This window comes from Orbicella faveolata, unplaced genomic scaffold (assembly GCF_042242905.1).
Source record: "Orbicella faveolata isolate gen_17 unplaced genomic scaffold, um_ofav_v1 contig_24, whole genome shotgun sequence".
In the NCBI taxonomy this organism is placed as follows: Eukaryota; Metazoa; Cnidaria; class Anthozoa; order Scleractinia; family Merulinidae; genus Orbicella; species Orbicella faveolata.
The window spans coordinates 33,876,418-33,901,351 of record NW_028301552.1 but is presented as its reverse complement, the minus strand read 5'-3'; the positions used below and the strand labels follow the sequence as shown (position 1 = coordinate 33,901,351).

Below are 24,934 nucleotides of genomic sequence, written 5' to 3'. Positions count from 1 at the left end.
GGACTTTGTATTTTGTTAGTATTTCAGGCGGCTTCGCCGCTCGCGATTAGCGGCTTCGCTGCCAAAACTTTATTTCGGCCGACGCCAAAACTTTATTCCGCCTACAATACCGCCAGCTACGCAGGCTACATCATCAGCTGGGAGAGCAAAGGATGGCAAAGTCTCGCTGTGAGGGAGATGGGGAGCCCGTTGGTTAACAAGGAGAGACCAGATCTTTCAGTAATTTGATATTAACAATGATAAAATAAAATCATGCGTGCTCGAAATTTATCATCGTCCGGCCGGAACCCGGTAGCAACTGTAATGCCACGCCCCTTCCAGGTGATCAGTTGAGCAATAAGGGACTGGGAACTAGAGGGAAATTAAACAACTCAAGATGGTCGCGGGAGCGTATACTACGAGTCCACGGAGGCGAAAACCATACAAAAATGGCTATTCTGCCAAAGCAAATGGCTTTTCATCTCACGAGCAAGAGAAGCTTAAAGAGTTTAAAGAATCTTTTGTCGAGGAGTTTGAAGATACACCGTTCCAAGTGGCTGTTTTAACCTACTTATCATACTTCTTCTTGATTCTGTTCGGTTACTTGCGTGACTTCATGCGAAAATATGGCTTGGAACGGTCGAAAGCTCCCAAAGAGTATGGAAACAAGGTTAGTTTTGTTAGAAAATAGTTTGTTTAGTTTTATTACCGGTTTGAGGTCTTGGAAGTCGTCGATGATGTCAAGATCAGGCAGATTTCTCGAAGTCAGCTGTCTCGAGCTCGAGTAAAACATGAGTTTGTAGGCGTTGACCAAGCCGATTTCAAATCAATAGCGTGGTGTAACTGCGTAGAAGTTCACCGATTTCACTTTCCACGAAGTTTATTTACAGCATTAAGAAAATTTCTTTACTAAAGATTAAGGATTTAGCGTTCTTTTTGTCAAAAATAGCTCTGAAGCGTGCTTCGATACGGCATGTTCATAGCTTCGCAATGTTTTGATGCGTGTACGCATGGGCGAACACGTTGATGTTGTCATCGACTAAAAATGTGGTTTATCGTCTAAGATTCGTATTTCTCACTGAATAGTTGAAACGCTTTATCTTTGGACAAAGTATGTGAGCAATTGTAGAAAACCGAGCGACTACCAAAGAGCTAACCAGGTCTCTTTTAGAACGATGCAATTTGAAACAAAAACTATTTGTTATGTAATAAGATAAAAGAAGGTTGCTCGGGTATTTGAAAATTTAGCCAAAGGATGTGATACATAAATGTTTATGAACAATTCAAATTCAAATTCAAATGGAATGAAATGAAAGGAAATGAAAGGTGGAAAAGGAGACAAACGAGGTTAACCCTTTCATGTTTGTCTCCTAAAATAACGTAAAAAATTGTTGTATGCATTTTGATCTAAACTTCACTTACTGCAGCTTTTTCATTTCTAGGGCCCAGTTCAGACATTGTGCTTCTGTTGTGCCAAACTTAATTCAGGAATTAAGTTCGACAAAAGCACGCCAGAAGCATGGCACCCGAATCAAACTTTTGAATTAAGTTCGCCAAGCAATCAAGTTTGGCAAGCTCTGCTGTGCTACACAACTTTGGCACGGCAGCAATTCAAACGTCATGCTTCTGTTGGCCAAACAAAATTCATAAATTTGTTATATTATTGTATTTTGGCGAGATTGCGTTCCCCTGGGGAGTTAGGAGGAGAGTTGTTACGAGGCTTCAGTATATCCTGAATTTGGTGGGACTCTGGCACGACGTCCGAGTCAAAGTTGTTTTTCTGCTGTACTGCAGTCGAACCAAATTGCAATTTAGTTTGGCACGGTGGAAAAGCGACGTCTGAACTGGGCCTAAGGCATTTGAAGAATTACTTACCAAGATTAAAAGACTTCCTGGACAGAACTTTTTTAAAGGGTAAAGCTCCTCATGTGAAGCGTTGAGACGGGCATTTTAAGGAAAACATCAATTCATTTGTTTTGCCATAGCCAGAAAGTTTTTAATTCACATGTGACTGGCATTTGGTGGTTCAGGAGCCAACAGTTTGTTGATTTTTAACCGTGTACACTTTAACTGAAATGAAAATTGGTTGGAGAGAAGATTTGTCATGATTTTTGGTAGAACCAAACACATTTTGTCAGCCTACATGTACCCTATTACAGATGGGTCCTACTAGTATGGTAGTTTCTGCTTGAAATTGCCTTACATCCCTTCTGAATTTTAGTATAATAAAATTATAAATGAGAAAACCTAAAAGTGAAAAGAGGAAATGGCGACTCAGGTACATGTACAATGCAGTTCAATCTGTGATGTTTTCATATTTTGCCATTTTTAGAGCCTACTTTTTTTTATTTTGTGGTTGAAAATTTACAATGTACTTTTAAATCAAAATAAGTCCCTGAGCACATGTAACACTAATTTGCCTCAAATGGTATTTTTTGTTTTTGTTTTAGGGGTTTGTCCCTCTCTATGCTGATTTTGAAAGTTTCTACACTAGAAACCTTTACACTCGTATAAGGGACTGTTGGAACAGACCAATCTGCAGTGTTCCTGGTGCCGATATTGAGGTTCTCAGTAGAGTATCTGATGACTATGGGTGGTCCTTCAGGTATGACATAGCTATTTCACATCCACTCACATGGTGGCTTGTCTAGTTGAGGCACCCTTTACAAATAAGCTAGTTTACTCAATTGGTTCAATAGACCTTATCACGGTTTTCGATGCCCTCTTGACGGGAAGGCAAAGCATTCAGAAATTAGTGTTTGTATGGGAATCTGATGGCAAATAACTTTTTCCAAAATTGAATTTTACACAATTTGTGAATCGCAACCGTTATGTTAAAATACTAGGTAGGAGATTGTATTCACCAAGTTTGAAGGATGTAGCTTGGCTAGAAGACGCTCGGTTAATTTTTCTAATTTTCCACACGTTTGTCTATGATTTTTTTTTCATGCCAACTGTGTCTAGCCTGCCAAATTTACAGACATTTATGGAAAATTAGAAAAATTAACTGAGTGTCTTATAATTTTTCCCTCAATTTTAGGCAAACTGGAGACACCACAAAGGCACTCAATCTGGGTTCTTATAATTACCTTGGGTTTGCGGAAAATGTTGGACCATGTGCACAGGCTGCAGAACAGGCAGTCCATAAATTTGGTCTGGGAGGATGCAGCTCACGGCATGAGTATGGTGAGATCAGTAAATGTGCAGTTAAAAGTTAATCAAACATGTATACATGTGTGTTGAACTGTAATGGCCAAGCTGTAAATAGTGGTCCAACGTTTGCAATATGATTGTGTGATTCCAAACATAATTGCCTTTGAAACATTGATTCGAAGTAACTGAGAGATTGTCTTCATCAGGTACTCTTCACCTTCATGATGAACTGGAGACTCTCGTGGCACGTTTTCTTGGCAAGCCCGCCGCAATGGCGTTTGGGATGGGTTTTGCTACCAACTCCACCAACATACCCACCCTGGTGGGTAAGGGAGATTTGATAGTCAGTGATGAGCTGAACCATTCCTCACTTGTGCTTGGGGCAAGATTGTCTGGAGCCAAAATTAAAGTCTTCAAACACAATGGTAAAAATTACAATAGCTGTATTCATATGTATGGAGATAAACACCAAGATGTTACATTGCTTTAGGTTAAAACATCAAACTAGTGTACATTTTTTGTACATTCCACTCCTGTCCCACGTCTATCACAAAGTGAACTCATCAATGGTTCATTGCTACATGTACATGTAACTGGTTTCATATAGTTCATGGAAACATGGAAAAATTATATCAAGAATCCTGTGATATGACTGCCTTAAGTTTTTTCATTGAGTTTATACATGTAGTTAATAATTTTTTTTATGCGTAATATTTAGTTGATAAATTAGATTCTGATCTCTGTTGTGGGGGTGGGGGGAGGGGGGAAGACATGATGTGCTAACAGTTTGCACAGGTTTTGATAAGTGTTGATGGGCAACAAACTTTCACAGTGCCTCTCTTCACTGCCACCTGGAAACAGAAATGTGTATCAAGTGAACTGACAAAATGCTGGGTGGGGGACACCACAACAAGGGCTTGAAGAGTTACATAAGGTTGTTATCTTTGATACTTACAACATGTACTCAGAGGTTTTAATAAGGGCCGGGCACCAGTCAAATTGACTGGCTCTGAGGTCAATTTTCCCACCTGGTTTAAACATCTAGAGGAAAGTTTTTCAAAAAAGATGTTCAGTTCAAAAAGTTGTGCACACCTGTGAAAACCAGTTGCTTTCCTGTTGAAAACTTTAACGAAACCCCTGCTTACTAGTGAATATATTTTTAATAATTTACTGATTTAAATACTGTTAACATTCACTGTCTGCCTCAGATATGAAGAGTCTGGAAAGTATTCTCCGTGAGTCAGTTGTCCAGGGACAACCACGCACCCACAGACCATGGAGAAAAATACTCATCATTGTTGAGGGTATCTACAGGTAAGCGGAAAAAGCCATGTACTGTAGATTTGCTCTGCAGTTAACTTAGAAGTGCTACTACATGTATAGTATGAGACACAGTGATTTACAGTAAGATTGATAGGTCACTAGGGCAATAGTTGTTAATGCATGCATGTATATATTTACATCAAATTTTCTGCCTTGATTTTTGAAGAAAAAATTATTTATAGGCAAAAAAATCTACAATGTACTTTCTTTAATGCACGCTCACTAATAATAAGTATTCTCTATTACAAACACGCAAAGCCTGCCCTTCTATGATTAAATTTAAAGTCTGAAGCAATAAACCTGAGATTTGTTTTAGCCTATGGCTTCCTCGGAGGGTTACAATGTAGTAGCATGCAAGTTTTTTTTTTAGTTTTAATTTTAATTAACTGTTATAAATGTAGTATAAACAGAATTTCAATAAATTATACAACACTGGACATATCCTGTAAATAGTTTTTCAACCCAATCATGGAGATAAAAAATACTTTAAACTGTCATGTTTAATTTCTAGTATGGAAGGCTCGATAGTGAGGCTGCCAGAGGTTGTTGCCCTTAAAAAGAAGTACAAAGCGTACATTTTTCTTGACGAGGCCCACAGTATTGGTGCCATGGGTCCCAATGGAAGGGGCGTTACAGACTACTTTGGTGTGGACCCTGCTGATATCGACATCATGATGGGGACATTTACCAAGAGCTTTGGAGCAGCAGGGGGATACATTGCTGCAACTAAGGTCAGCTTGATAATAATGACATTTTCTGTACAAACTCGCACATGTATGATCCACTGTGGTCTGGAGAATGATGAATATTAGTACAAAACAATGGCAGAGGTAAAGATTGTAAGGTGGCCCTACAGACCAAAATGGTTATTAGTTGATTTGTTATGACTCTGAAAGGTAGAGATTGAACTCAGTGCTTAGTACTTGTCATGGGTAGGGAAATGAAGTCTGTGTGCATAACATTAAACTTATAATTAATTTGATTCTTACATGTACATTACAAATATCATGGAACACAATTTTTGTACTCATTTAATACATGAACATGTACATGTACATTTCAACATCACATAGCTGGGCTGTAATATTTAACACATTATTTTGCGGCATTTATATCTTAGAGTTATTCAATCACCCCCTCCACCAAAACAAACAAACAAACAAACAAACAATTGTAAACAGAAGTGAGCTCAATGTACATCGGTTACTTGATTGGAATTTGTTTCTTGGTCAATTTGTTGATTATTAGATTGAGTTCAATGTGAATGCGGGTTTTCTGATGAACTTGTTTTATTCCACAGGAAATAATTAGTCACATCCGAGGAAGTTCTCACAGTGCAGCCTACGCTTCTTCCATGTCGCCTCCAGTGGTGATGCAAATCATCTCATCCATGAAGATGATCATGGGTGAAGACGGCACAGACAAAGGTTGGTTAGTTAACAGTTAATGATGTTGTTCAAGATTGATTGTGCCAAAAGCATTGATTGTATTGGGTTCATACATATACATCTTCTGTCCAGTGAGAGTCCATCTGCCATCCCCCCTCCTCCCCCTGATACTACCAGCAAAAACAAAGGTTAAGAGCAATTTCCCTCCAGTTTTTGCATTACAAGGAAGTGATTGACAATTTTAATTTGAACTCTTACAGGAAAGAAAAGACTGATTGCCCTTGCTGAAAACTGCAAGTAAGGAAAAATCTGATCCCTGTGTGTAATGTGTATACATTATTAGGTAATTTACCTTGATCTACCTAGCTGGTACATGTAAAAGGTTACATCTGTACACGCTTTCTCTTTTTTTGTTGTTCTTTAGGTATTTCCGGCAGAGGCTCAAAGAAATGGGATTTATTGTTTATGGTCATGATGCCTCGCCTGTTGTACCTCTTCTTCTCTTTATGCCAGCAAAAATTGCGTGAGTACACCTTTATTTGAATCAGCATGGGGAGCAGGGATAGTGAAGTGGTGAGAGCGCTGGCTTCCAACCAGTGTGGCGTGGGTCTGATTCCAGCCCGGTGTCATATGTGGGTTGAGTTTGTTGTTGGGTCTGGCTTTGCTCCAAGGGTTTTTCTCTGGGTTCTCCGGTTTTCCTCCCTCCACAAAAACTAACATCTCCAAATTCCAATTCGACCTGGACAGGACGGGCATGAAAACCAGCTAAGGCTGATGTGGCCTCCTCTCTAAATAAATATTGTTTTTTTGGCTTCAAGAACAAGTTTCGCATGCCCTCTCTATAACCTCATAAGTTTTGAACTGACCTTTTCTTGAGAAACCGCAAGTAGTCTGTTTAGAATTGAGAGCGTGAAAACTTAAGTGTCATTGCAAAGTTTCAGCACGGATAGCTGATGTTGGTAATGCAGAAGCATTTGTTTTAAAGATGATGTGGATGGGTGGATGGCAAAATTAATTTTGTCTTGAAATTATTTTCTGCGAGCAAAACCTACATTTGAAAATCCTATGAGGTTTCAGGTAACCGGTGCTACAGCCCGCATTAAGCTTATTGTCAGACAGACTGCAAGGGTTACTTGTGCCCTAAACTTTACTCCCTGTTAGGCTTTGGTTCTACTCTCTTCATTTTGAGATGGCAGATTCTTTGTACGTTTTTTTAATTATAAATTCAAAAGCCGTTGTTCTCTTTCTTTAGAGCGTTTGGCCGTGAAATGTTAAAGAGGAACGTCGCTGTTGTTGTGGTTGGGTTCCCTGCCACTCCTCTGATCGAATCTCGCACCAGGTTCTGCTTGTCAGCTGCTCACACGCGGGAAATGTTGGACAAGGTCAGTGGAAAATAACTTAGCAGTGAAGCAGTGCTGAAAGAATTTCAGAACTCTGTAAAGTCACTAGCAGAGCAGTTTTAGGTGGCCCAAACCTGTTTGATGTTCGAATTTTGAGAAAACTATACCATTTTTCTTGTCGTGGTTGCGAAAACGTTAGAGATAACATGCTGAGTGGCGCAAAACATGAACGAAGCATCTCGAACCAGGCGAGCTTGACGTTCTCTTGTTGCCCTAGTTCAATAGGGGCGAATTTTGTAATGTGTCTAATTTTTACCATTAAATGGTCATAAATCGTTCAAAGATGAAACAGTGAGATGTCGTCACGAAAAGTAACTTTTATTTAATTACTTTTCAGGCTTTGGAGGCTATCGATGAAGTGGGTGACATTCTGCAACTCAAGTACTCGAAACAGAAACACAAAAAATAACTGAATTTTCTCCATCAGGGAGAAGTTTGTCCTGTACCATAGACATCAAATGTAATTGAATTAGTGTGCAAATACTTTGATCCATTGATATTAACAGTGTGACTAGAAGCTCTGCTTCTTTCCTGGAATGCGCCTAGAATTAATATGCAAGGAGGCCAAAAAAACTCGCTATGGATTTTAAAATATATTAAATTTAATTGTTGGTTCTCTGTAGATACGTATCCGACCCAGTCCTCAGGTATGTACAGAGTATTAGCTTTCGGCACTATGAAGCCTAGACGGTCAATGTGAGCTATCATTGGTCAATGGTTTCCAATGGCAACAAGGTATTGTTAAAAAGATAATCTCGGAAATTCTGGTGCCGAAAGCTATCTAGTGCTCATTGGCTTGAATTTTTTTGGACTGGTGACTTAGTCAAGATTACATAACTTGGTCCGGGTACTCGCTCTTCTCTCAGTGTAATCAGAGTGGTGGGCAACTCTTCAGAGACATAATTTTCCGAGTATACCGAAAAAGAAATAGGTCTTGTTTTAAGTTTTCACTAAATCAATAGCAAGCAATTTGAAGAAAAATATTATATGGTAAGAATTGTCTAACAAATATTGTGTAAATTCATCATTGTGAAAAAGATGCACATTTTCTTTATAGGGGCGCTACTTTTGGGTACCTTTTCTGTTTTTTAAAACGAACATAACTTGTCATATACAACATTTTATATGTTTATCCTACTTTAAGCAGTGCAATTTTTGGAGTTACTTATTTAACGCTACAGCATGTAGGATCATATATCATATACTTTAAATATTTAACACTGCCGCAGGATTGTATGTTTAGCGATTCTGTGAGAAAGAATGGTAAGAACTTAGGTGAAAATAATAGCCTTAACTCAAAGTGCGCATTTCATACTAACCATTTGCGCGCTAAAGTTTTCTAGGATATTCTTGAGTTGAGTGGTCTTGACAGAGGATCTGTAATAATACTTGTTCAACGTGGCTCGGTGGGGTTAAAACACGCGCGCGAGTGGCAAAGTTTCGTCATTTGCGTGGGTGTCTCTCGCGGATTGCGAGTTTTGCTTTCGTTCCGAGTCTAGGATGTAATTTAAATATGCATACTGGTGAGGAACTAATGCCAGCTTTAGCACTGAAGTCCTCGTGAAAGCAGCAGAAATAAAGTTTACGATTCCTCTACCGTTCGGAAAGAACTCGGAAAGAAATGTCATCAGACGTCAGGTTGCTAGGCAACAACACAACGCTGCTGAAACGCGCGGGCTCAGTAAAAAGAGGCACTTGTTCTGTGCCAATAAACCAATAAAATAACTTGAAGAAGGTACAATGTTTTTTATGTTAGGTAATAACAAGCATAGAGTAGTGCCTGATCACAGACTGATATGAAACAACCTAAAACCAGTGTAATTAAATACTTGTGGAAATCGTTGACTTGTTCTACACGTATGGCTGCGTTGTAAGTCGAACTTCACGTGAGCTGAGCCTAAAACAAATGACCGGGAAATGAACAAAAATAATTAACAATTATTGGACCAGGTTGAGCAAAATATCGGGATTTGTCAGTGTCTCGGAGATCAATTTTTTGCCGAAGGCCAGTTACTTCTAACTGCCTCCGTGACGTACAATGTACGTGGCAAACGGTCAGAGGGAAGAAAAAAAATGCATCGAATTATAATAGCTTTTGCTCACCTGGATTAGTTTCGGCTCAAGTAGCTTCAAGTATGTCCTCGTGCGCTATTTTTGTAATCTGCAAGGTCTGTGTCAATTTTGTTCCCAGAGGTTGCTTTAAATAGCACCAAAAATTGAGACCTCTGGGGGAAGTCGGAATGGGAGCGAAATATGACAGTGTAGGTAGGACAAATTACACTTGAAGGCTGAAAGTTTGTTTTCGGACAGTGTCTCAACAACTGCTTTTGTGCCTGTTTGTAGCAATGACATCGGTCTGTAACTATAACAGGGTTGACTTCGTCCATGCTTACTTCGCGTGACCCGCAGACCGGTCGCGTGCTTGACAAGGTACGCATTGAATAGAGTCACGCAACTCCTCCAGCTCGTACTGTTGCGCAATATAGTAGGAGACCTCCTAAGAAAAACATAATCGTTGTTTAGTTTCAAGAAATAAATCCGATTTGGTTGACGCATTACACAAGCTTTGAGGGCTAAAATTTGCGCCTAAAATCGAACGAAACATTTGCCTGAACAATACTGAACAGCAGACAACACCAGACAGAGTTTAAGTGTATTTACTAGTAAATTTGCTGTTCTTTTAAACATTCACCACGCTATATCTAAAATATTCTGACGTTGCTCCACGAAACTGACTTGATTACGACACAGCTTAAACATGACAAGTCTACAGCAGGTGCTGACTTACAAAACAAAACATGCTGACAATGAACTCTGATGCTGAATGGAGAGTAGTGAATGAAGTTCTTGACACTTGTCGTGTTTAGATTGTTGACTGAGGGCCGGGCATGCTTTCCCTCCCCACCCGGGGGGGGGGGGGGTGGGTGGAACTACTTACAGAAATGAAACTGAGTAAAATATGAAATGGCCGCCGCAGCACTTTTAGGAGGGATATTGAGCAATAAGAGATTGTCAGTCACAGTTAATTTGCTGTTTGAAATTGGCATCTCTCAGGGGTGAAAATGAATTTAGTCACAGTCACAAATCGCGATTCTAGACCATTTAGGGTTTCTTTTCCAAATGTCGGACAATCAGCCCCTCATTTGTATTGCAGAGTTCCCCCTCCCCCCCCCCCCCCCCCCTTCTTTCGCCGGGTTGTATTCGTCACGCACGAGCGTGTAGATTTCCTTTCGCCAAGCAAATATGGTGGCTGGCTCGTACGCGACGAGAAGACGTCAGCATTCCAGGAAAAATGGCTTCCACAAGGGATCAAACGGGTTCACGAGCCAAGAGAAAAACTACGCTGCTGAAATGCTGGATGAGTTTGAGGAGACACCTCTTTATTGCGCCGTGATGACCTACATGTCTTACTTCTTTCTGATAATTTTCGGCTATATGCGTGACTTCATGCGTAAATATGGCTTAGAAAAATCCAAGGCAGTCAAAGAAACAGGCAATAAGGTAGGAAAATAACTTCCACGGTAGGTTGCACTAAGATTCACAGTGTAAGTGGTTGGAGCTTCATAGCCAAAACAGTGAGTGAAATCGTCTTGACACGGCTACACAATGACGCTACCCTCGATTGCGTAAACAATAAGCTGAAACTCTAAACTCAACCGGTTTGCGGTGCAGGAAACAAAGAGAAAAAACAAAGAGCCGGGAAACTATATAAGCTTACCGCTAAAGCTGACTTTCCCTCTACATTTGAGGAAAATATTGCATTCTAGCATGCTTGCATGTTTCGTTATCAAAGCGATCGAAGATAATTTTTCTTGATCATGTGAAGAATTTTTTTGGCGGGCTTCGAAGACAGTCTTGCCAAAAAGGTCTTCATGGCTGTTTTCAAAGGAGTCCACTGAATTAGCTCGAATTAGTGTTTTTGCGTGAAAAGTTAAACTGTCGTAAAAATATTGATTACATCTCTGTTGTGACACAAGCTATGCATGCAATTTCGAAATTTCTATGCAAAAATTATTCCACCTTTCTGAACTATGGACCTTTTCCTGCTAAACGCATGCGTAAATGCTTTCTTTGGTGGCGTGATCTTCGTAATCAGCTGATCTTTGTTAGCATTGCACGTGTTAACGCGAACCTTGTGCATAATTAATACAGAATACGTTTTAGAATTTTAGAATTTTAATTTTAAATTTCAATTTAGAATTTCAGCTGAACACTCAGACTCACTTCAGATCGTCAAAATTTCCTCGTTTTTCCACCCTTTTACACGGTATTACGAATTTCTTCAGCTTTCTTGTTTTGATATATAGTGCTCAAAATGGGTCAACATTGAGCCAAAAACTTCTTTTGTCGCTCGAGGCAATTTTTCCTGCCTGCAGCCCCGGCGGGGGGGCACAGCCATATATGGGCTATATAGGTATGTGCCGCTGTGAAGGGTATGGTTTCCAAGCAGTTTACTCTAGGATAGGGAATATAAATCAGAGCGTTTGGGTCTAGAATAGGGTACAACTTTTCACAAAACTGACTAGTTGGTTGAAGATTTTATCTAGGCTAAGGAAACCAGGAATTGCCACTCAAAAATATAAAAAAATCAAATCGACAAGGTTACATTTACGCAAATCAGCCTCAACAGTGTCGATAGATGAGGGGATTTAGGGAGTTTAATCTAGTATAGGGTAGCAAATTCAGCTGAACTAGCTCTGGTATAGGCTAAGGGTTCCAGGGTCCCAGCGGCACATCCCCACCCAGAAATTCCCAAAGTAACCCCCCCCCCCCGGGCCTGCAGGTGATCATGCAGTTTGTTAGGACAAAAGTTGCAAGAACAATTTTCTACTGAAAACCGCCGGCTTTCCGTTTGTGTGGACGAAAAACGTTTTGAAAACAATGCTTTTCGAAAACGATGACGTTACGATAACCATGATATCCCCTGCCCGAGTTTTCCTCAAACACAAATCCAAAATGACCGTATTGTCGCGTTTTTAAATTTCTCCGGCGTAGTGTCAGGGATGGAAAACATTTGATGCGTTCTCAAATTCCTCGGACAGGGGCCTCCAAGCACTCACACAGTTCCTCTTTTTTTCTTTGTCGTGTAAACAAGGCAGCTAGGGTTACCCGAGTAGGCGGGTTGCCCTATCTGCGTGCAAGGGTTACCCTGGCAAACGGGTTAACTTTTTCCCCTGTGAACACTCCAGGTAGGGTTAACCCTTTGAGTGTAACCGCGCATTAAGTTTTCTTGGGTTCTAGGGTTACCCTACATGTGAAATTTTGCCTGTAGACCCGGGCTACCTAGTGCTCTTCAGCTAGGGTTAACCCGCTTGCTAGGGTAACCCTCCCTCCTTGTAAACAGGTTTTAAAACCTGTTTATAGCTTGAAACACTTGGAGCAAGACTTTTTGCTCAAATATGAGGGATTTATTTTGATATTTCAGGGCTTCGTACCACTCTACTCTGACTTTGAAAGTTTCTACACGAGAAATCTTTACACTCGTGTAAGAGACTGTTTTAACAGACCTATCTGTAGCGTACCTGGTGGAGAGATCGATCTAGTGGACAGGCAATCACATGACTGGAACTGGACCTTTAGGTATGCGGCAGAGGGAAGGAAAAAAAAAAATCCCTTTTCCTTAAATCCCTTTTCCGGGTCCATGACCACGCACTCACTTATTAGGCTGTCACAGCCCTTCACTATGGGAGGAAAATAGCACCCTGCTCGTAGTCGCCATGGCCAAGTTTGCTAATTACCAGTTGCCCTTTATCCAATCTCTTGCAAACTGGATAAAACAGCTTTTTCCCAGTTATGAACTCGTTTATTTCCAAAGCGCCCTTTCTTTTTCTTTAATATTGCCTATAAATTACTGGCCTCCCTTCTGTTCTCTATCTTATTTTGGGTAAACAAAAGATCAATACCGACGGTACTTTTTTAATAAAACATTTTTGCAGCTATCCAGGAACGACTACAAAGACTGTGAATCTTGCTTCGTACAACTACCTTGGGTTCGCTGAGAATTCTGGACCATGCGCAGAATCCGCTGAACAGGCGGTCCGCGAGTACGGCATCGCAGGGTGCAGCTCAAGACACGAATATGGTGAGTGACCCCAGATATACAGGGTCTGGATAGGGTCGCTGGAATCTGAGTAATCAATTAAAGTTTTCTGCGATTTCTAGACTTTATGCTATCAATAAATTTTTAAGGCCTAGTCCAAACGTCGTGCCACTGACGTGCTGAACTCAAATGAATTTGGCCCGTTAGTGGTTTCAAACGTCTATTCTGTGAAAGGAACTATCTGCTACTTTGTTTATCGTAACAAATTTACGAAATCCAATATGGTGTGCAACTGATGAGGCTTGTGTTTTAGCGGAATATATTTTGTAGTGCCAATGTTACAGGTTTTTCAACAGTTTTTAAAACTTTTTACATGTTTTAAAGTGTGTCGAAGGAATATCGTTTTTCTAATTCTTTCTTAGCCTCGACAGTGGATATTGCTCGAGCATGCGAATCTTACACAGCCCATAAAGTTCAAAGACTGAAGAAGGCCATATTTTTGCAATATTTGTCCCTTGTGCCAACTACATTGTGTGTGCTGGGTTTGCGGAAGATTTTAGAACATTCCTGTACGTTTGCTACAGTTTTCGTGCGCTAAGAAATATGGGTAAATCTACCAGTCGCAATCTTTTCTCCTGCGGAGGACTGTACAGCTCAGAAAAAAAAAAAAAACTAGCTCAGGAATTGATTATTTCATGTTCCTTTCATGGTCCTAAGCTACCAGTCTTTCAGGTTACATATTATATAGTCAGTATTTGTAATTTAACTTAACGGCCATTTCTGAAGATGTATGTTGTAGCATATGAAAAGTCAAGATTAAAATCATAGCTCTTCGACAGGCGTCGTTTTGTCATGTTTGTCACCGCAGTGTGCCTATTATGTAAATATGGACATCCCAGTCGACTCAGTACTAAATGGAAACACCTGCGATAATTGTATCGTATTGATGACATTTCCTCTTTTCTCGTTCCAGGTACCCTTGCCATTCACGACGAACTAGAAGCCCTTGTCGCTAGGTTTGTTGGTAAACCTGCTGCTATGGTGTTTGGTATGGGGTTCGCCACCAACTCTGCAAATATCCCCACCCTGGTAGGCAAGGGAGACTTGATTATTAGCGACGAACTCAACCACACATCACTGGTGTTGGGAGCAAGATTGTCAGGAGCAAAGATTAAAGTATTCAAACACAATGGTAAGGCTCGCAGCGCAAGCACGAGGGGTTAGGGAAGTAGGTGACGGGGATTTTCCGTGCTATTATTTTTCCTTATTCAAGGAGACTTAACTGTGACCGACACCGACCAGTCCTACTTCCAAAAACAAACAAACAAATAAACAAATCAAGTAAGCGGGACTCTACAGTCTCGTAAGACCGGGAGCTGGGAATAACCGAGATTCAAGAAAAGGAGAAGCGAGATACTTGAAAAGGATGCAAGACTAAGTTGACGTTCGGCAAGTCAAACGATCGACAGCTGACGTTGACTGTCATCAAAAGTTGAGCTTGACCAAAGCGCACAAGAGCGCCTTAGAGTTAGCATTTATCTCCCGACCTTCCTTCCTTTTAGCATACTCTCATGTAAGTTGCCTACACTACACATCTGTATCGTAAATAGAGTCTAAATATTTATCATAACATTCTAGATATGAAGAGTTTGGAGAACATACTACGAGAATCCGTTGTGCAGGGACAGCCGAGGACACACAGAGCGTGGAAGAAGATCCTCATTATTGTTGAAGGTGTTTATAGGTGAGTGAGTGACGCTGCGCGGGCGAGCTCCTCCCGAGATAACGAAAAAGCCCCGTGACACGACGAATTTCCCGATGTAACAATGTTTCAGACCTACAAAGTACCACGAAACTACTCGATATTTAGTGATCTTAAGACCGAACAAATCTCACCGTCAAAGGACTCTTCCTACGGATCATACACCGGGACTTGAATAAGTCATTTTTAAGGACACTACATGGTTACCACGACTTGGACATACCACGAATGAACGCTGAAATAACGGATTCCGACAAAATAATTTACTGAGGCGTTGTCCGAGTCAATATATGCGTGATTTGGGCTCAATTACAACGATTTCAAGCTCGTCTGTGAACGCGACAACTTAGTACATTTTATTTCTTTTTTTCAGTATGGAGGGCTCTTTAGCGAAGCTCCCAGAGATTGTGGCCCTTAAAAAGAAGTACAAAGCATACATATACCTAGATGAGGCCCACAGTATTGGTGCCATGGGTCCCAACGGAAGGGGCGTTACAGACTACTTTGGTGTGGACCCTGCTGATATCGACATCATGATGGGGACATTTACCAAGAGCTTTGGAGCAGCAGGGGGATACATAGCTGCGTCAGAGGTTAGAGGGAGCCGAGCTTCTTTTGTATTGATTGAAGTTGTGTTCAATTAAGGACAACAAGCAGTGCCACATGGAGGTGCATATATCTTATTAGATGTTTTGGTCTGTAGTATCGCTGTATATTTTTACGAGTTGTGCCGTATTTTGACGAGCCCGTAGGGCGAGTCAAAATACAAACAACGAGTAAAAATATACAGCGATCGATACTACAGACCAAAACATCTAATAAGGGATTTATTATCCAACTGCTGTAGTAAATAAATTTATCAATGAAAGAGGGAGAGTGTAACAGTTTTGCGTGCGCGCGCCGACCTGTACGTCAAACAGGTTCTCTACTGTACAAATATGGCAAACAGGTTCTCTACTGTACAAATATGGCAAACAGGTTCTCTACTGTACAAATATGGCAAACAGGTTTTCTACTGTAAAATATCGCTGTATATTTGTACTGTTATTTGGACGGTATTCGCTGCAGTTGGTTAATCATGCTCCATAGCTTTCATTTGAAAGGTCATTCACACTCTAGGATTTGATAAAAATCATTATTTAAAACTGGATCATTGGATAATACAGTTCAAGAGGTTTCATTGGTTTAGCCATCATGGTATCTGAGCAATTTAATGAAACAATTATTCCACTCGCGCGTGTTGAATATGAGATGATCAGCGTGTAACAGTCGGTATTTTCATTTTTGCAGGAAATAATAAACCATATCCGAGGTACTTCGCACAGTGCAGCGTACGCCTCCTTCATGTCACCCCCAGTGGTCATGCAAATACTGTCATCCATGAAAATAATTATGGGCGAGGACGGCACAAACAAAGGTTGGTCAAATTCACACTCCACGCATTCTTCGGAGCCTACATTTCGCTTTTCTTTTGGCCTCCTTTTTCTCCTGAAGTCTTTATTCTTACTGGTAAGCGACAGTTGTCAGAAAAGGTTACAGTAACACGCATGCCCAGTAAGTCGGTAATTTCCACAACATTCCTCGTATCAGTGGCCGCGATCCTTGTCGTTACATTGGACCTCTGTCGACCTCTGGTCAAGTCCAGGTGGAAAATCCACGATCCACGGACTTCCGACGCAGTCTGTTTGGCTGACAAATGAAAATGAGCACTCTGGGCAAGCTCAAAAACTGGGGACTGGTCGAGGACTGGCCAGAGATTGGGATTCTTAGTGCTAACCAGAAGGATCGCGGCCTCAGGGGATGAGAATGGTTTCCATTGCTGCTCGCTTTACGCTAAATTGACAGGTCGATTAGAACGAAGAATCAGGGTGCCAATACCGTAAACTTCCTAAAGTAACGACCCTCCCGAAAGTAGCCAACCCCAAAGGCGGCTAATTTCAAAATTAACAAGGGTCGTTACATACGAAAGTTCACGGTGTGATGAAGACTCCATTACATTGTGTAATCTCTCCTGTAATTTCATTTATTATTTTGTCATGCTGTTGGTCACTGGTTGGTTCTTTCTTTGACCGTAGAAAGTATTCCACTGGAATCCAGTGGCTTTTTCAAAGCTACAGCAACAGGATCTTGTCTGAAGTTGTCTTTTTAAATTTTTTTTTAGGAAAGCAGAGGCTGTGCACTTTAGCACGAAATTGCAAGTAAGTGTAATTATAAAATTATAATGATTTAATTTAGTTCAGAGTTCTATGTACTAACTTAAAGCATGAGGACGAAATCCGATTGGAAATCGAGCAATTTCAGTTTTTAGTCGACAAAAACCTTGCACCAGAATAATTTTACGTACTTTAAAGTTTCCTAAAGCTAAAGATATAAACAGTTGCCTGAAACAACACCGAAAACAATCTCCCATGGGAAATTGTGCAAACACAGGTAAAATTTCATCATCATTTTCATTTCACTAGTACTTTCAAGTGTTTCATATGAACTTCAAAATTTATTTTCGACATTTTGGTGTTGTTAGAAATTAATTTTTTTTGAGAAGATGTTTAAAACAGTCTCACAGAAGTTTGCAATATGATGTAAATCATTTCGGTACAAAGTTTTTGTCCACTTGTTACTCGAACTTCTTGGTGGATTCCTTCGTAAACTATTGCACGTTGCCTCGGGCGAGTTTGCATCAAACCTGAACGTGAGGTGCGGCTACGTGGGAAAATATCTGTTTCCTTCTCACAAAACTTTGCAACAGTGATCATAACTACGGTACAACTTTTGAGGTAACGCGCTGTTTTCTGTACATTACAGGTACTTCAGACAAAGGCTTAAAAAGATGGGATTTATTGTGTACGGTCATGATGCTTCGGCAGTGGTACCAATTCTTCTCTACATGCCGGCAAAAACTGTGTAAGTCAGTTTTATTACCAAAGATGTATGCAAATAAGGTTGTGGCTCTACAGAGATATGATTGGTTATTAAAAGCGCGTGAAAATTCAAAAAAGAGTAATAACCAATCAGACACGCTACACGGACTTCTATAATGACGTCATCAGTATGGCATTTTTAGGGTCCAGACTCCGACGCCTTTCAAGCTAAGGAAGAATGTGGCTTATAATACTTGAAGTGACTAAAATGCTTTATCGTTTGAGGAATTCTTTACATAACCAAACTTGATCACTCACAAGTGTTCAATATTTTGTTGCAGAGCCTTTTCTCGTGAAATGTTGAAAAGAAGCGTAGCTGTAGTCATCGCGGGGTTTCCGGCCACTTCACTGATTGAGGCGAGAGCAAGAATTTGTCTTTCAGCCTCACACACCAGGGAAATGCTGGATAAGGTGAGATGAATCACAAGAACTCTGGATTGCACTGTCGCAATGCTTTTGGGAAACTGACTTAGGCCACCACCAATCAGCTCACAGCATGATCGTGTTGTTGACCAGTCAGGTGTCAGACTTAAGTCGAGGCTGCAGTTACACGAAATTTCCCGCCTTTTCATGCCTTTGCGGCCAATCAGGCTTTTCGGACCAGTCCTGTAGTATTGCTGTTCGATTCCGTAGCACCCTGTTCACTTTGTATACCTAGTAATAGTTATCACTAAAGCTGCCCCCGCTTTCTTTTATTTCTACTGACTGAAAACAATTGAACATTATTGTATGAACTAAAACTTCTATATCTTTTTTTTTGTAAACTTTATCACTCATAATGTTCCTATAACTTAGACATCTTATCATGGTTTATATCCAAACATTCAACTAAGTAAACTAAACCAACACTTTCTATTTAACTCATTCCATTCCAGACAGCCGTGAGTTTTCGTTTGAAAGGAAACAAAAAGTACTTTCTGAAAAAAAAAAATGTTTCCTTCATGGGAAGTAATATTTCTGTTTCAAAAAATTTCACTCAGTAGAACTTAAGAAAAAATGGTTACAAAATTATAGAGCAACAAAATATTATGTCAAACCACTCTGCTGTTTGAATTTGATGATGAAACAAACCATTTTTTCTTACTATAAGAGCAAAAGTATCTCGAAAGCAGAACAGCAGTTTAGAAAATCATCTGGAACTTGCTCTCACGATTTTTTTCTGAGACGGGTAGGAGGAGAAAGCACCCGGTAAAGAAAAGGCCTTTCTCTGCAATTCCCCCCCTTCCCCTACCCTCTTGCTAAGAAAGGCCTGATACTCAGGTTATTAGAAGTATCGAGTTACTGTCATCTCTAATCTATAATTGCAAATTAGAGTCAAGTTCTTTGCGCTCAACGAAAACGTTGCAAAACATTTACATTTACCTTTGGATTCCTGCTAAGTCACCCAGCCGTGACATGATCTCTACGCCACGTAAGTTAACTCAGCACAAATGAGTGATCTGAATAAACGACATGCCAAAGGTAGAATTGGCGATCGGAAGTATTGTAGTCACAATTGAACACGAGCGAAGCGACACTCGCCTCGAATATCGAGATTTACCGGTACTTCAGTATTACTTACGATACCTTTTGATTTGTTTTTATCCGAAAATCCATCTTCAGGATCTTTGAAATCGTTTTCAATTTATTCTATACCAGAATCTCCGCCATTTCGAAGAGAATTTACTTGATCGCGGTGTGTTTATTCGACCCCCAGCAAACTTTCGGCAATCCTTTGCGTCCTTTTGGGTAATCCTTTGCGAGCCGTGTTCTCAAAACTCGAAAATTTTTCTGCTACGGCGAAACTTTTCTCCCTCTACGCGGGGACCTCTAGGGTGCCTCCTCGGGTTTTGACCGTCTGGGCCAAAACCCTGCGGGGGCAATGATGGGAGTTGGCGGGAAGCGCGCGCGCGAGAGACATGCGCGTATTTCCACACCACACGCGTTTCCTCCCACACACGCACCCCACCAACTCGCGACTATCTATTGCAATTGCTGTGCAAGGTATTGACTTTGTTGTTGTAATCATTCAACAGGCTCTGGAAGCAATCGACGAAGTGGGCGACCTCCTAAAAGTCAAGTATTCACGAAGAAAGATAGATGCAAGGGAATGAAAGCAGCGACAACTCTCTAAAGAACGAACTATCAATCTGGAAAGATTGCCTGTTCTTCCAGATTAAAAAAAAAACAATATTACTGTGATTCTAAGTTCTTGCACGAAATGGCTTGGTGTAACGAACCCCTACAGCATCGTTACATTGTGAAACTTAATATTTTTCACCTCAAAGAAGCAAGATGGGAGATATTCATTTGAACTTACCTAACATTTCGCAGCATTAGGCAAGAGAGGATGAAGGATGAGAAAGTTAATCCACCATATAAGCCTTGTCCGAAAGGTAATCCCTCTTAAGTTATTTTTAGACATGGTACCCAGCTCTTCCGTGGATAATCTTACCATGCGCGTTGCATGGATGTTTTCGTGGAGGATGAAAATGCGTGTAAGGCCACTTGAGCTGTTCACGTGACCAGAGTCCGCGTTACAAGATTGGCTGTTTCTGGACTCTCCTGGGTTTCCGAAACCGGACAAGGTCTAAAAATACCTTGAGAAGGATGACCATGCGAATAAAGCGTATAGGAGGGCTAACTCTGTCACTCTTCATGATCTCTTGCGTTAGGCTAGCAATTGCAGTGATTACTCTTGAGGATACCTTGTTAGGGAAAGTATAACGGCTTTTAATACTGCAATGCGGCAATTTTAAGTAGTTAAGGAGATAATTTACCGGACTCCAAGGTGTAAAGGTATGTACAATATATATCTATAGAGCCTGGGATGTTAAGTCAATACGGGCCTTGAGGGGTGTTAACGGAGAAAGTCTAAAAAGATAGGGTTTGTAATTTCAAGTTGCAGTAAAAAAAAAAAAAAATTTCTGTACTTTTCGGCTGGTTCTGAAGCATTTTGGTTAAGAGATGTTAAAATTATTCTTGATGTTGAGCAGACATCAATTTTGGCATACACAGTAACGGTGTGATGTAACAAAAGTTATTATTAAGTTCTGGAAGAAATCAACCAGTCGAAATTTTCGCGAAACTCAATTTCGCAATTTTGGAAGGTCAATATTTGGAGGCATTTAATTTATTGCGATTTTGGATAATTCGTTGAATATAAGTAAGCCACGATCTTTTTTCGGCATCAAATTTTCGCGATTTCGAGAACTACGCAGAAACCTCAAAATTAGACGCTGCAAAAATCGCGAGAATGAGCTTGATATATTTAATTGATAGCTTCAATTGTGATGTTGTTTAAGGCTGTAACTTCGTAAAAACACAGTAAAAGAAAGCAATAAAAACATTGGTTTGGCCTAACCAGGCAGTATTGTGAGGTTCGAAGAGCGACTAATGGAGAATTTTTACGTTCAGTATCAGCTTGAAAACTCAAAGAACAGGTCCGGGTTGTTCGAAAGGTGGATAACGCTATCCACCGAATAAATCACTATCCAGCAGATGGCGTGGTTTGTTTTTTTAACACTTATCGACAGGAGAGCGATTTATTCGGCGGATAGCGTTATCCAGCCGTCGACCAAGTGGGCCTAGAACAATAGAATACAACAGTCTTGTCAACGTGTTCGTGTACTGTGTAAGATCTTTGACTTCTCTTTTGCTGGTTCTTTTCTTTCCCGGCTGGAGGGACCGATGACGTTGCTTTACACAAGAAGATCCGCACTTCAGGTGCTGTTTAGCCTTAATGTCCAGTTTAAAACCACTTGCTACCTGGATGCACTAATCTCGCCTCGCAGATTTGATCTCATAAGCTGCGGGAAAAGAGAAAAGCAATGTTCTTACTGGAAAGTACACTATATACAATATTGGTTTTTATGGGCAAAAGCCGAAAGAAAATACACGAGCTGATTGGTTTAAAATCGTATTTCTATATATAACTAGTTGGAAACACAGAACTAGCATGAGCTGTTGACGTGATGATGACGAGGGCAAAGAGAATTTACATTTTGATGATCAAAGTAGACAAGTTGTTTTCGTTTTTTTCGTCGCAGTATTTCGAGTTATAGAAACGCAAGTGGCCGTTTGGGAGAACGAGAAATGCTGTGGCAACACGAGCCGACGAGGGAACATGTTTTCTATTTCCTAATTATTACCTTGCGTTCAAAAGAAAAAAAAGTTACCATGCAATGATGGAACCGTCAATATTTAGGCATAGGTGCAAAAAGAAAATAAAATGCCTAACAAAACTGCTCTACACAAAACACCTGAGATTGTACAGAGCGTCCGGAAATCCCCTGAACTTGCGTTTGTTTTCAGATAGCGTACTTCGAAACGGAACGTAAAGCTTACCATTTTCCTGTCTCCTTGTGTCAGTGCTTCTTCCCCCATGACGAACGAAAGTTTAGCTAACGCAGACTCCGCTGTCATGTCAATTATTGGACAACGTTGAGCAAAATATCGGCATTTGTCAGTGTCTCGTAGATCAATTGTTTGCCGAGGCCCACTTATTTCTTGACTGGCTCCGTAATTGACGTACATTGTGGCAAACGTTCAGAGGGAAGAAAGAAATGCATGGAATGATAATAGGTTTTACTCACCTGGATTAGTTTCGGCTCGAGTATGGTTCTCGGGCGTGTTTGTTTTTAGTCTGCAAGGTGCTTAGCGCCAAAAATTGAGACCTCTGGAGGAAGTCGGAGTGGGGGCCAGCATTAGCCGGCTGCTTTCTCTACGCATTTTCACACTCGCACAATCAAATCGTCGCTGCTGATTGAAAACACACGGGTTTTAGGGGACGAGATTTGTTCAGTGAAGTCACAGCATGTGCTATATAGTGATTCAGGCTGGAAAACTACCAATAAAATTGATACGAAACCCGGGGGGGTGGATTACTAGTGAGGATATTGATGACGTCATTTCCCTCTTTTTCACAGTGTTTCTGCAAACAGTCAGTCTGTATTGAATAAAAAGAAAATTACGCGATGGCTTTGAGATGTGAATTTTCAGCTTTTTCGCGTTAAAAACAATACTTAAGGTCATTCCCCTGAAATAAAACTGTCGATAGATTTTTGTTCAAACTTTGTCCACTGAATATTTATCAAATAAGAACTTTAATTGTAAAATAAAAATGGGGGGGGGGGGGGAGGTGCCCATGCTCGTTAAGGAGCAGTGAGACATTGAAAATGTCCCATTTTAGAATTATTTAATGCCTATTGCAAGAACGTATTCCAAGTTATTGTAAAATCTTTGTGAGCCCAGACTCATGAAAACACGCCTCAAACTACAGTTAATACTTGTGTCGAACACAAATAAACTTTTTAAGTTTGACTTTGACCGACAGCTGAATCCTTGTTAAAATATTGGAACCAAATTGCTTGCCATAGCTATCAAACTGCAAATAGAAAAGACTACAGTGCAGTAGTCAATAGAGCGATCATTTTATTTACTCAACACCCGCACTATCTGTGCTATTTTTCTCTATAATTGAACGCATTGTATTGATGGTTTTAATCTTTTATTACAAAGATATGTTAGAAAAGGTAATGATGCAAAGAACCCAGCAATTCTCAGCTTTTTCGTTGTTATCGAAAGAACCCAGTTAAATGCAGCGCATCCGTAGTAAAAAAATTGCGATTAAATGAAAAATTGCTTTCTCGGAAATACGTGTTTTTCTCGAGAACCACTCATTAGAATTTCACGAAATTTGGCACGAAAATACTTCAAGAAATAAGTAACTGGAGTGTTGAAGAAAAAATTGAACTTTAAAAAAGGAAATTCTAGATATTCCAGTGAACCTTCAACAAGTGATAATTAAAGATCTTTCCGTAAAATTATTATCCAAATGGTGTTAACTTGTGAGTATCGTTACAAGCTTGCTGCATGCAAATTATAAAGAAAATCTAATGACTAGATTTTCTACAAATAAACTAAAACCGATTTTAAAGGCCTGTTTATATTTATTCATGTTGCCGTTTTTGGTGACCGAGGGATCAAGGGTTTTAGAGAAAATGGTGAATGAAACACTGGCATCAAAAACTGTGTTCAGCCACCTTAACGCACTCGCTGCGCTCGTTCGTAAAATATTGTTTGTGCTACTCGAAAGTAAAATTCATATCTTCGCGCCGCCGTGCAATATCCTATACATGTAACCTGGTGATGTGTTGACCAAAACATTTTCACCACCAGAGGTTAATGTAGAAAGTGATGCGAAGCCACTGTTACGGAAGGCTAAGACAAAACAAAGCCTTAATGATGAAAGCAATGGGCCACCCATTTCGCAAACTTGCATATTATTCTCTAAATCTCACATCTAAGAAAAAATTGATTTCGAATGAGAACCCCACGCCTCTCGAATATGAAGCTACAATCAGGGACAAAAGTATCGAGACATTTTTGCAAATCAAACGTTTTCGAACCGAGATCCGTACTATCGATGATAAAAGAAACACCTTTTTCGTCAATAGGCACTCCCGCCCCCGCCCCACCCCCGATGTTGAAACAGGTTACAAGGTGGCTACAACTTAATTTGGAAAGGGGGGAGTGGAGCGAAATATGACGAGTGTAGGTAGGACAAATTACAAAAATTACAAAAAGTTTGTTTTCAGACAGTGTCTCAACAAATGCTTTTGTCCCTGTTTGTAGCAATGATATCGCTCTGTAACTATAACAGGGTTAAATTCGTTCGTGCTCGCCTCGCCTGAGCCGCAGAACGGTCGCGTGCTTGACAAGGCACCCACTGAACAGAGTCTCGCAACATCCTTGCGCAATGTATTAGCATACCTCCAAAGAAAAACAGAAACGTTGTTTAGTTTCGAGAAATAAATCCGATTTGCATGACGCTTTGCACAAGCTTTGAGAGTCAAAATTTGCGCCTAAAATCGAACAAAACATTTGCCTGAATAATATCGAGCACCAGACATAATTTAACTGTATTTACTAGTAAATTTGCACTTCTTCAAAACATTCACCTCGCTATATCTAAAATATTCTGACAGCTC

General features: G+C 40.4%; 2 protein-coding genes and 1 long non-coding RNA gene across 3 annotated transcripts; 2 read left to right on the top strand and 1 right to left on the bottom strand.

Moving 5' to 3' along the window:
• Positions 1–350: 350 nt before the first annotated feature.
• LOC110056115 (serine palmitoyltransferase 2-like) lies at positions 351–9,086 on the top strand. The gene is made up of 11 exons (XM_020762557.2): positions 351–649; positions 2,430–2,584; positions 3,020–3,165; positions 3,339–3,557; positions 4,341–4,446; positions 4,967–5,186; positions 5,756–5,882; positions 6,104–6,140; positions 6,268–6,366; positions 7,096–7,225; positions 7,581–9,086. The coding sequence occupies exons 1-11, from the start codon at positions 377–379 to the stop codon at positions 7,650–7,652; spliced, it is 1,584 nt and encodes a 527-aa protein (XP_020618216.1). The 5' UTR covers positions 351–376; the 3' UTR covers positions 7,653–9,086.
• A 1,345-nt stretch (positions 9,087–10,431) lies between these two features.
• On the top strand, positions 10,432–21,305 carry LOC110056098 (serine palmitoyltransferase 2-like). Its single transcript, XM_020762536.2, has 11 exons — positions 10,432–10,744; positions 12,669–12,823; positions 13,180–13,325; positions 14,257–14,475; positions 14,922–15,027; positions 15,419–15,638; positions 16,336–16,462; positions 17,207–17,243; positions 17,848–17,946; positions 18,245–18,374; positions 19,979–21,305. Exons 1-11 carry the CDS (start codon positions 10,487–10,489, stop codon positions 20,054–20,056), a joined length of 1,575 nt encoding a protein of 524 aa, XP_020618195.1. The 5' UTR covers positions 10,432–10,486; the 3' UTR covers positions 20,057–21,305.
• Positions 21,306–21,387: 82 nt separating this feature from the next.
• Positions 21,388–23,024, bottom strand: LOC149111380 (uncharacterized). The gene is made up of 2 exons (XR_016207722.1): positions 22,290–23,024; positions 21,388–21,751 (listed from the first exon to the last, which is right to left on the bottom strand). It is a non-coding gene; the product is annotated as an uncharacterized LOC149111380 (long non-coding RNA).
• Positions 23,025–24,934: the final 1,910 nt, after the last annotated feature.

Bases quoted from the DNA above. Each gene is read 5' to 3' on its own strand.
- LOC110056115 (XM_020762557.2), top strand. From the start codon at position 377: ATGGTCGCGGGAGCGTATACTACGAGTCCACGGAGGCGAAAACCATAC. The intron at 4,447-4,966 runs GTAAGCGGAAAA...TTTAATTTCTAG, and splicing joins ATTGTTGAGGGTATCTACAG to TATGGAAGGCTCGATAGTGA. The intron at 6,141-6,267 runs GTAAGGAAAAAT...GTTGTTCTTTAG, and splicing joins GCCCTTGCTGAAAACTGCAA to GTATTTCCGGCAGAGGCTCA.
- LOC110056098 (XM_020762536.2), top strand. From the start codon at position 10,487: ATGGTGGCTGGCTCGTACGCGACGAGAAGACGTCAGCATTCCAGGAAA. The intron at 17,947-18,244 runs GTAAGTCAGTTT...ATTTTGTTGCAG, and splicing joins TACATGCCGGCAAAAACTGT to AGCCTTTTCTCGTGAAATGT. The intron at 18,375-19,978 runs GTGAGATGAATC...ATCATTCAACAG, and splicing joins CCAGGGAAATGCTGGATAAG to GCTCTGGAAGCAATCGACGA.